We start from the raw sequence: 12,300 nt of genomic DNA on the forward strand, positions 1-12,300 counted from the left end.
GTGAGCAGAGAAAGATTTGGTGGGGGAGATAAGGGGGCCCAATATCAATAAATAAAGATGTCATTTTCTGATCCTTAAACACCTCCTTGGCTTCTTCCAACATCAAATCCGCTCACTCAGATATCCAATTTTCAAACTTGACAAGCACTTCGCATTTGCATGAAGCAGTCCACGTGCCTTCTCTCTCTCTTTTCTCTGCAATCTCAGACGCCCTTTTCTTCGTTCCTCCTTTCTTCCTCTTCTTCTTCATGGCGTTGTGAACGCACCGCCCCCTCGGCCCCACTCTCTGTCACTTTCCCGGGACAATATATGATATATACTCCCCGAGTTGATTACGTGATGCGTCTACCGCCCATACTGTGTAACTGAAATGGGATTTAAAATAACAGAAAATGAAAAAGAATAGAACGCTGATTCCCGCTGGTAAGCACGGTTCGGAGAGCAAGTGTGGAAAAAAGTGCCAGATGAAAACGAAGATTCTATAAAAGCCTTGAATTGAGGGTGACTCGCGGTTACCTGTTGTTGCCATTTGGGGACTCCACCGACTCACCTTTCCTGTCTCTTTTTTTTCCCCTTACATCTTATCACTATTCTACTGCGCCGTTCAATATTTTTGGTATTAATTTCTCTTTATCTCTGTTTCATTATCCCTGTTTCTCTGAAATTTGTCAGATATCCTCCTTGTTTTGCTCAATTTGACTAGGGTTTGTCTCACTTTCCTGGATTATGACCCTGTATATATGAATGTAGCAATCGATCTCTTACCCAATCCCTAAGATTCAATTTCAATTCGTTTTCTTCGATTTTCTGGTGTTGATTTTGGTGTTCTTTTAATTTATTCTCAATCGCTTTCTTAGCCATGGCGTTCGACCAAAATTCCGTTCCAAAAGATCTGCGACCGTTAAACGTAGCTCGAGCTGATGAACCTCTCATTGTACCGGCGACTACCATGGGTCGAACCTTAGAATGCTTTCCTCCAACTTCAGCTCGTGAGATCGGTAGCCCAGGGACTATGCCCATTTTCTACCCAGCACCTGTATCTGATGCTGGGCTTGTTGGCGTGGGGTATGGAACTATGTCATCGGGTGCTGCTTCCTGGTGCGTTCGTCCAGGTGTGTCCATTGTGCATACGGCTATGAATCCTAATGTTGGGTATAACTGTAGTCCTAATTTTGGCAATCGGATTGCTGGTGGCAATGCTGTTGATCTTTCAAGCAGTGTCGTTGCAAATGGACCTGGTTATGCCGCGATTCTGGGTAACTGGGCTGGGGGCAATGGCTTGGATAGGGCTGGGAACGATGCAGCTAGCGGGTTTGGTTGTAGTCCTGTTCAGGGAAATAGAATCATTGGTAATGCCATTGCTAGTGATCAGTTAGGCAGTACTGCAGCGACTGGCTTTGGTAATAGCCCCACTCAGCGGAGTGGGGCTGATCTTGCGAGTGATGAGGGTGGGGATGACTCCGTGTCAGGAAGAAAAGTGAAGTTTTTATGCAGTTACGGTGGGAAGATTATACCTAGACCTAGTGATGGGATGCTGAGATATGTTGGAGGGCAGACAAGAATAATTAGTGTTAAGAGAGATGTGAGCTTCAACGAACTGATGCAAAAGATGGTTGATACATATGGTCAACCTGTGGTTATCAAGTATCAGCTCCCTGAAGAGGATCTTGATGCATTGGTCTCAGTTTCTTGCCCAGATGATCTTGAAAATATGATGGATGAGTATGAAAAATTAATTGAAAGATCTTCAGATGGTTCAGCTAAACTAAGGATTTTTCTGTTTTCTGCATCAGAACTTGATGCTCCTGTTGGGGTGCCGTTAGTGGATCTACATGATAGTGGTCAGAGATATGTTGAGGCTGTGAATGGGATTACAGATGGAGTCAATTGTCAGCTCACGAGGAAAGGGAGCATCACAAGTGCGGCTTCAACCCAAAATTCAGATGTTAGTGTGACTGAGGCTCTTGATAGTTCTATTTCTGGTCCAGGGGATATGAGTGTAACACCATCATCTTGTGTGTTATCGCCCAGGGACAATGTGGCAGCTTCTCGTGACCCTGCTGCAAAGTTGGTGGTGGCAGATCAAAGTCCAAGAGTATACTCAGATGCTTCTGCAGTTCCAGTGGGCATGCCAGCTGCTATGTCTGGTCCGGCCCAGACTTCAGCTTTCCAGAATGAGGTTGAACTAGAAAAGTCTGCGCCTTATACTTTACAGCAACAGCAATTTGGAGTGCAGCAATCTGGAATGGACATTTCACCTCCTGCACCTTATGCGCATCCTTTTGTTGATTCACGTCAGGAAGCTATGAATCATGCAGATTATGTCCAGCTGCCTCCTCAGGCGGGGTTCCCAAATTCTCAACTTTTAGCAAAGCATGGGCATGCCTTCGCTCAACAACAATTCCAAGATAATATTCCATCTTATGTTCCCCACCCGTTCATCCCTGCAGTGCAAATGACAATGACTCCATCAGCTTCTCATGCTAGTGTAAGACCAAACGTTCCTCAACAATTGATGCAATCCCAGCAAAGTCGTTTGGACCAATATAATGATGAAAGCACATCAGGGCCAAAGATCATCCAGTTTCCTGTTGAACAAAACTACAATGCTTACTCGGTTCAAGTTCCTTCTGTTGTGGTTGCTGGTAATTATGGTTGGGTTCAGGTTCCTCCGCAAGAGAATGTTATTTTGTCTGATGGGTTGTTACCTCAGCAACAAGTAAGAATCCCTGAGAAATTCCAGAAAGAGGAAGACTGTTACATGTGTCAGAAATTATTGCCTCATGCACATTCAGATCCTGTGGTTCCAGATCAGCGGGATGGTGTTGCAAGTTCAATTTCTGATTCAATCCTAAGCTATCATAGTCTCCCCATGGAGGAAAACTTAAAAGCTCAAGCAACAAACAGGGTGATGGTGACTGCACCCTTGAAGGATAGTGCTATTGAACAAGGCATTGACACCAAATCCAGAGTTGTTAGCAAAGTGGAACCTCCCATTGGATTACCTTGCACTAATGCAACAGGCCTTTCTTATAAACTTGAGTCACAGCCCGATGCTTTTGATCATCTAAGGAGTCCCATTACCCCAGATGTGATTGGAAAGGCAGGAGATAGCCAGTCACCAACTGATGGGTTCATGGGGTCAGCACCACTGTCTTGCCTAGATGATGTTGCTGGCCAACAAATGGTGCCACTTGAAAACTGGGTTAATCCAGATGGCCTAGTGAATAAACCTGTTTATAGTGATACAACACCTGTTCAAGAGTCCCCTAATGAGCATACAAATGAATTTGTTAACATGGTCTCCCAGCCAGTGGAATGCGGCCAGATAGCACAAACATCTATTTGGGACATTCCTGGATCAAATCCTCAGTCAAAAAGTGGAAACCTTCTCAAGGATGATAATCTTCCATCTTTAATATCTCCATCTGTCAGGTCTGGAGATGTGCAGAATTCTTCAAACTCACTCTTCAGTAATCAGGATCCCTGGAATGTACACCATAGTACGTACTTTCCTCCTCCAAGACCAAAAAAAGTTCCTTCAAAGAAAGAAATATATTCTTCTAAGGATCACTTTGGTGAGGAATTGACTGGCGACTCTGGGGAACAAAATTTAGAAGCTCAATTGGAGGATAGTCTTTACCAGCCATTCAAACAAAGTTTATATTTAGAACATGGCCATTCAGCCAAAGGTCTGTAACATTTTTAATTCCTAATATATATATGTTGCTATTATATTCTGATTTTTGTTTTATAGTTGTGGATCTCATAACCATTGTCTTGTTTCTTTAATGAAGGTTCAGCAGAAGACCAGATCAAACAAGACCTTCAAGCTGTTGCTGAGGGTGTAGCCGCTTCTGTCCTGCACCCTAGCAGTCCTAGTCCTGATTTACTTGCCAGAGACATGTCCAGTCGGGAAGATGTTGGAGATGCAGATGATCTAAATAGAGCTAAAGCGTTGGTAATTTTGTTTACATATCCCTCAATATGTTTTTTATCTCCTGTCTTGTAATTGCAGAAATGATCTCTAAATTAACATTTCCGCTCCCTTTCTTTGTGGTGTGGTTTCATTACAATTAAAGGTATAATTATATATACATTCCTTTTAGGATGTCAAGAGCAAGCTTCCGGAAAAACCAAATTTTGCCATTCCTTTATCAGATGGTCTTGGAGGATTGCAGGTTATTACTATTATTATTATTATTTTTTTTTGAGGTTATATTTCATCTTCTATGCTTTCATGTTGTTGAATTAGCTGAGCTGACACGTCGCTTTTGGTCTTTTGTAGATTATAAAGAATTGTGACCTTGAAGAGTTGAGAGAACTAGGTTCAGGTACCTTTGGGACTGTATATCATGGGAAATGGAGGGGCACTGATGTGGCAATCAAGCGTATTAATGATAGATGCTTTGCTGGAAAGCCTTCTGAGCAAGAGCGCATGGTCTGGGTCTATCTATCTAACTATTGATTATAATTTCCATTATTCTGAATTCCTTTCCTGAATAATAGAACAGCGTTGTTAGTTAATTCTTGGTTGATGCATCATACAGAGAACTGACTTCTGGAATGAAGCAATCAAACTTGCTGACTTGCACCATCCAAATGTTGTAGCATTCTATGGTGTTGTGCTTGATGGCCCAGGCGGTTCTGTGGCAACTGTAACAGAGTTCATGGTCAACGGTTCTCTAAGAAATGCCTTGCAGAAAAGTGAGAGGTAGTGTCTGCTTATAATTTTGTGTGAATGAGTATCGTCCAATCCCTCAATTAATTTGCTTTACCTTGATAAATGTACTGTTTCCCGAATCTCAAAAAGTTTGATACTAATGTGTTCATATCAGGAATCTTGACAAGCGCAAACGTCTTTTGATTGCAATGGACGTGGCATTTGGTATGGATACCTGCACGGGAAAAATATTGTACACTTTGACTTGAAAAGTGACAACTTGCTAGTGAATCTCAGAGATCCACACCGCCCAATATGCAAGGTTTATAATTTGGTGTATTGACTTTTTGAAGCTTGTTTGTTTTTCATTATGTGTGGTTTACGTGCATTATAAACACGCGCACAAATCACTAATAAAATTCAGAAATGACTAAGGCCATGGATTATCAATAAGGACTTACATTGATTTTCCTGGGTCGATACCTGAGTGGAAGGATCCTGAATAGATGTTGCAATTACACAAATGACAGAATCATAATTTTGCATCCAGACAAGTGTCAAAATATTGGGTATCACATGGGTTGCTACGGTGGTTGGATTCATTGCATCCTGATGCAACCTGGCTATTAAAAACAACATTCTCATTTTCCCTAGGTATCTCTAAATATAAAACTCAAATTGTCACATGAAGTATTGTCTAGGTGCAGTTTTTCCTTTGCCTATTTTCTTTCTTATTTTCCTTTTCCACATTGTGGCAATGTTATTAGAATAAGTAATTAATGTTCAAAATGCAGAGTCATGTATTGTGAAAGGGTTCTACTGGTATAATTGGGTCTTTAAGAAAACTTGGGTAATAAACATCAAGGACTGGTGACATTTGTGGTGTCTACGTACTTACTTTTCTGTCCAACACACAGATGGTGCGGATCATATATATAATAAAATTTTCAGTAGATCTCGTGTTATCAGTTCAGGATACTGGTGTTGTGGATCCTGGGATGTGTTTCATTTGCTTTTCTTTGATTTGATACTTATGATGACATGGTGTTCTGTGGCACCCTGGTATGTGGGAATTAGGAAATGCAAGGGGAGTTTGGGGTAAAAAGGTTGTCTGGCTAATTAGCTTAATATCTCTATAAATAGAGTCTTGGATGTTATGGGAGTCTAGTGAATGAATATTTTGTTATTTTTGTCTATTTGATACTTGCTGCAGTATGGAATATGAATATATTTTAATAATTGGGAATGATGAATAAATGTTGACCAGATCACTTATGGCATGCCCATCAATTTGCTTACTGAATTGCATTAACATTTGGAACAATTGATTTAACTTGGTTAGCTTTTTAATATTGAAAATAATTGATTGATTGTGTTGCTTCACATAAGGCTCACTCTGTCCTTAATTTGATTGCATTTGTGAAAACTCCTCCATAAGACGTGAATATGATGGAAACACACCTTTTGAAATAGTATTATTCGTCAAGGTAAAAAAAAAAAAAGTATTATTCGATGGTAAAAACTCCTTCACAGAGTGTAACTCATATGGGGGTGTACCCTAAGCAAAGAAAATGACTCCTCGCTGTGCATTCAAGAGGTACAAGTACTCTCCTAATCACTCATCAGATTTTTTGCACCCTTCTCCAACAACAAGACCCAACCCACTCTCACATGGTTTACACCCCACATGTCAATATTATCCCTATGTTCAACGTTACTCCTGCCATGAAAATTGATCTTGTCCTCGAGGTCAAGAGAAGGACACTAGCTTTTTTAGTTGCAGGTTCTGGGGATGATTGGGTTGGGTTGCCTGGTTTGATATGTATTTTGGCTGTCGTCAACTGCTCCTCAGAGAGAATAAGAACCTGCAGTTGTTCTCTTTGCATCAATGGTTTGGTTTGTACTTCTTGTCGTGCTTGAAATAGAGCCCCAGCTCACAGTGACATTCGATTCCAGCATTGGTGAACTTCTTGAGGTCCGTCTTGCTCGTATAAGTGACTAGGACTGTGACCTTATGTGTTGTCTGTGGTTTTGGACTCTGCTAGCTTAGTCAATGAGAATGCTGTCTTGGGTGAGAATGTGAGATGGACAGAGAAGACTATGAGAACTTGGTCTTGGGCGACTCTTGAAATGAGTGTGATTGGGTGGAATTGGCTTGTTACCCATCCAATTAATCTTCAGGCCCAACCTGAGTTGGCCTAGATCCATGTGGATCTGCATAAGGTGACAGGACCCAATTTCGCTCCTCAATTCTTAGTGCTATATCCATGTAATTTGACAGCTTATGGAGACGGAGCAAATGGAGCTCTACTTTGACTTCTAGCTTCAGGCCATACCCAGGAAAGAATGGCTTTAATGCCTTTTATGTTAACACAACTCCTGAAATAGTATTATTCAATGCTAAAAACTCCCTCAGAGTGGAAGTCATATGCATGTATACCCTAAGCAAAGAAGATGACACCTCACTGTGCATTCGAGAGGCACAGGTACTCTCCTAATCACTCATCAGATTTTCCACACCCTTCTCCAACAACCATACCCGTTACATACCCTCCTCTCTCTTACTGACTGTCAATTAGAAAATACCACAAATACCCACTCCCAAATGGTTCACACCCCACTTGTCAATATTACCCCTATGTTCAACTGAATATTGTTCTGAAATTAGTTTTAATTTTGCACTTTTCAGAGTTCCTTTGATTTGTTTTGCTCCCTGATGTAGCAACGGGGGCTGGTTCACTTTCAGTTACTAATGTTGAAAGTGACTACGCTTAAATATTTATATTAGGGTTTAAAACATGATGCTGTTGAAGAAATTATTATTATTATTTTTTTTTGGCTCCTGCTTTTATTCTTCTCCTGATTTTCCTTTTCAATCCTAATTTAAGATTGGGATGCTCTATTTCTTCCTTGTATCGGTATTTCTTTTCACTGTTTTCTGTTATGTACGGTGTTATGATGGTCACGTTGTTCTGAACAGTATTCAGATGATCAAGGGAAAAGTAGTGTCTGACATTCGGTACGGAGAAAATGTTGTTAGATTACAGCATACAATCAACATATGTCTGAGATGCTTCATGTCCTAGTCAATTGTGTTCTGAGAATGCATTAAAGTGGATAAAAAATACATCAACAGAAAGAGGAAGAAATCTGAGATGCCGCTTTCTACAAAATTGAAAATAAACTGGAACTAATAAAGTCGATTGTTCCAATTGTAAGAGAAAATAGTCAAAACTCTCGACCAAATTCTTCCAGCTTTTTCCTCCTGGTATTTTGTAATTTGCTCTCTTTCTCCCCCTTTGTCACACGATTGACACCTTTAATATTTCAGACTTCTAGGTTGAAATGCGCAATATTAGGTACAACGAATCATTAACTGCTTCATCAATTGCTTTTAATTGATTTTTAGCGCCAATGTTGTGTGCTTCTCATGTACAACAGCACTATTATTTTCGTGAAGCAATTGGCAATATTAATTATTCCTTTATCTATTCTTGTCAAGCGTCAAACTGTCTTCAACTTGTGCTTCTGATAATACCAGGTTGGTGATTTGGGTCTATCTAAGGTGAAATGTCAGACACTGATCTCTGGTGGTGTGCGGGGAACACTGCCTTGGATGGCTCCAGAACTCCTGAATGGAAGCAGTAGCCTTGTATCTGAGAAGGTTTATGCTCTGACTAAATTATGATCTTTTCTAACGAATACCCTACACATGAGATCTCTCATCTGATATTGTTGTGTTAGGTTGATGTGTTTTCGTTTGGTATTGTGATGTGGGAAATCCTCACGGGAGAGGAACCATATGCTGATTTGCACTATGGTGCTATTATAGGTAATCTATAGGTTGCATTCGTAGTTAGTGTTTTATTGTCATTGAGCTGCTTGTGAGTTATTTTTCTTTGCACTATTCAGGGGGTATCGTGAGCAACACTTTGCGGCCTCCGGTTCCAGATTCTTGTGAACCAGAATGGAGATTGCTGATGGAGCGTTGCTGGTCATCAGAGCCATCAGAGAGGCCGAGCTTTACTGAGATCGCAAATGAACTACGCTCTCTGGCATCCAAGATTCCTCCCAAAGGACAAGCTCAACAGCAGCAGCCCTCTGCATTGCAGGCTCAAGTACTCAAATGAACCCACACCAGCTGCCTAAAAATCTAGCTTCTCCCTCTGTGTCTGCTTTGTGTTTGTCTATCATCATTGTGAAATTCATTATGGGTAAGGTCAAGTAGTAACTCAGTCCGTGAAAAAAGAATTAAGGTTTAGTTTTATTGCGTAGTTTCTATTACATTTCGTCCTCCTTCCCTCAGTGAATGTGCCGGTTCATTTTGGGGTCGCATAGAAGGAAATGATTTTGCTCATATATTGCTTTTGATATTATATTACTTGTAAAGAGTCATTACTGTAATGAATTTTTACAATTTTCCCCCCATTCTATGGTATTACTATATCTCCTATGTTGTGATATATATATACCTTTTTTTGGGTTAATCTTTTGGGGACGGTCTTTAGTGAATTTACACTGTTTCTTCAACACCCCCACTTGGACTATGGCAGGCAGCCCTTGCAATTTGTTGTTGATACGGACACTTTAAATACAGACGCTGCCTATAATTTAAGCCGGCCAGTTGCAGATCAACAGTAGTTGTATTCCTACGATCAGGAATATCATTTCGAATTCTGTGATTAATCCTCTGGAAGAGAGAGAAAAGTTAATAATAGTTGCTCTGAGTAAAAGAAATTGGATATCATTTATTAAAAAAAAAAAGTCACCTTTTTATATACGGTTCAATGATACTTAAATTTTGGTGTTAACTACAATCGACTTGAGAGTTCGATTCTCTTTGAATGATGAATTTGAGGGTTCAAACTTAAATGCATCAAGCTAAAATTTACAAGTGGACCTGATAAAGGCTGATTGTACGTGATATTCTATCATATAATTGTATGTAAAGGGGTTGGCAAAAAAAATGAAAATAAAAAGTATGTAAGCGGGAAAAACAGTAATATTTGATATCATATGGTTCCTTTGACAAAATAAAGAACGATGGATGTGAACATGATAACTTTTATGTTTGTTATAAGTTTTCTTTGTGTATTTTTGAAATGTTATTCTAACTTCTCAATTGTCATAAGAATTTGTCTTTAAAGGGTATGATCATATTAGTTGTTTGAAGATGTCTTCATCTTTTGCTTTAGTGAAGAGATGCTCCTTGGACTCTCCAAAACCTAAAGTTGTAGTAGAAGGATTTAAAATTGTTGATAGCTAAGCTTGGTTTTCTTAGACATTTCCTCCTAGCCTTCTATGTCTTCTCCGAGAATCCTATAAAATGTCTTCTCTCTGATAAAGAAGGCTCCATACAACCTATGTGTTTCTTCAAAACTTCAAATATGCCCGCTTTTGAGGAACACGAGCGGGATTTCTATGACTATGAACAAGAGGCTAGCAGGTGTGGCTGTTTCCGAGTTTTCGATTACAGACGGTGGCGACAGCACGAGGAGGAGGATGATAATGATGGAGGAGAAGGATGGCTGATGAACAAGTTGAGGAGGATGAAGGAGGCTTTGGAAGTAATTGCAAGGCCTAAATGGAAGACGTTCATTAGAAAGATGAATTGCAGAAAGCAAAACAACAGGTTTCAATATGATGAACATAGCTATGCTCTTAATTTCAACAATGGCACTATAGTGAAGATGAAGACGACCTGGACTTCCCCCTAGTTTCTCCTCCCGATTCACTATTCCAATTCGTCATACTGAATCTTGAACACTTTTTTTTTTTTAGTTCACTAATGACAACTTAAGGTTATAAGTAGAATTGAACTCACGACCTCTCATTTATAAGGAGAGTTTACATGCCACTAGGCTACAATGTTATTGACATCTTGACCACTTTTTGAAGATTGAGATTTGTCCTCCTTATATGTGTAGAAAGATCATTTTGTTTTTATATTTTTCGTTTTGCTCATTTTTCTACAGTTTCATCTTCCCCTTCAGCACAAAGTCATGATCATTAATCTGGGAAATGCAGAAGCCACAATCTGATCGATATAGATTGTTGTATCACATGTTTTGATAAATAATGTTAAATTAAATTATTCTGTCAATCGTTAGATCAAGCTTATATGTTAAATTCCGGATATGAGCTTATATTGCAATAATAATGTTGATAACAAAGACTTCAAGTTTAAGCATGTAAATTTCAAAAGCCAGAGACCAGATCCATGCTTACTGCCTCGTGCATTTTTTCAGTTTGTCACCATTATTCATGAAGAAGCTAAATAATTTGGGGTTTTTTTTTTTCCAGTTTCACATCCATATCCTTTGATTAAAAATCCATCACTTCTTCCTTTGAATATTGTGGCAGCTTGGAATTAAACCTAACATCCTATTCTTCCTCTTTAGTTGCCCGCGTTTTTTTTCCCCTTCTTGTTGCAAGTAGTAGTTGCTACAGTTGAGTTCTTCTCACATATTTACTTCATACACCATAAAACATTTTTAAAAAGTTAATCCAAACACGAGCACAATAATCACTATTCCCCAAATGGACTTCATTTTGAAAGATTAGGGTATCAACATCATTAATAGTTTGGTTGAAGAATGCTTTATGTTTAGGTTTTCATCATATTGTTTTGGAACCAAACAAAGAATAGAAAACAAAATCCTTCTAATCTAATAGAGGTAAGGTGAGTTGTACAAACTATGACATATGAACACAAAGATATTTAAATCCTAAACCTCTCTTTCTAATAGACTGAAAATATATTCATCACCCGAAAATAATGTTTCCTTCATTTTAAATTTATTTGTTGTTTTAGAGAATTCATTCTCAATGTCCCATTGTATATATTCATTGTTTTAGAAAATCATTGAAAATTAATTGCTTTTTACAGGAATACCCTTAAGCACCTAATACTTCTTATCCATCCTTCGTTCCCAGTCAATAATAAAGGACTACCCTCTCCGATCCTATCTATAATAAAATTGTTGGACTTTTATTTAGTCTCAAAATATAAGAGAATGCAAAGGAGTTTTTTTGTTTCTTGTTAAAGCAAGAATTGAAAGAAGTTAGTGGTTTAGTTCACGCAATTTTCTTATTTTTCCTTTCATTTAATTATCATGAATTAATCAAGATGTAACTCCATTTAATGAATATACCAGGAACACACTTTAGAAGTAAAAAAATAAAATAAATTGTGGCATATTTAAAGCATTTAACTAACAAAACTAATTTTCTTGGTATGGAAAAAAAGTAATTATTTAATTCTTACATTTGAGGCGGAAGAGAGTAATAATTAAGAACACTACATCATTCATTATATTATTTATTATTTTTCTAATTATTATGCCAAAACCCTAGATGACAAATAAACTGGGATTGTAATGTTAGCCGTTTGACGTCAAGTATCATCTCATTAAGGTAAGTCCTACATTCTATTTACCAATTAATCCACCAATAAAGCCATTACTGAATGACTAGATCCCCATTGCATCCAAACTAATACATAATTATTTCATTGGAATATGAATGAAGATAGAAATGATAATTGATATAATTATGGAAAAACAGAAGCATTTCATTTACGTATCCTTTTTATAAATATTAAGTTTGTATAAATTTAAGAGCTAGTTAAAATTAGT

General features: G+C 38.5%; 2 protein-coding genes across 2 annotated transcripts; both read left to right on the forward strand.

Moving 5' to 3' along the window:
• Positions 1 to 232: 232 nt before the first annotated feature.
• On the forward strand, positions 233 to 9,150 carry LOC114719416 (uncharacterized). The gene is given in 10 exon segments (XM_028904910.1): positions 233 to 3,692; positions 3,798 to 3,961; positions 4,110 to 4,181; positions 4,289 to 4,441; positions 4,551 to 4,714; positions 4,839 to 4,891; positions 4,894 to 4,985; positions 8,205 to 8,327; positions 8,408 to 8,495; positions 8,576 to 9,150. Coding segments are annotated over 10 exon segments (3,960 nt in total). The 5' UTR covers positions 233 to 859; the 3' UTR covers positions 8,794 to 9,150.
• Positions 9,151 to 10,050: 900 nt separating this feature from the next.
• On the forward strand, positions 10,051 to 10,380 carry LOC114719485 (uncharacterized). The gene has a single exon (XM_028904996.1). It carries the CDS (start codon positions 10,051 to 10,053, stop codon positions 10,378 to 10,380), a length of 330 nt encoding a protein of 109 aa, XP_028760829.1.
• Positions 10,381 to 12,300: the final 1,920 nt, after the last annotated feature.

Source organism: Neltuma alba, unplaced genomic scaffold, assembly GCF_004799145.2.
Source record: "Neltuma alba isolate B1F8T4 unplaced genomic scaffold, ASM479914v2 tig00011916_pilon, whole genome shotgun sequence".
Classification (NCBI taxonomy): domain Eukaryota; kingdom Viridiplantae; phylum Streptophyta; class Magnoliopsida; order Fabales; family Fabaceae; genus Neltuma; species Neltuma alba.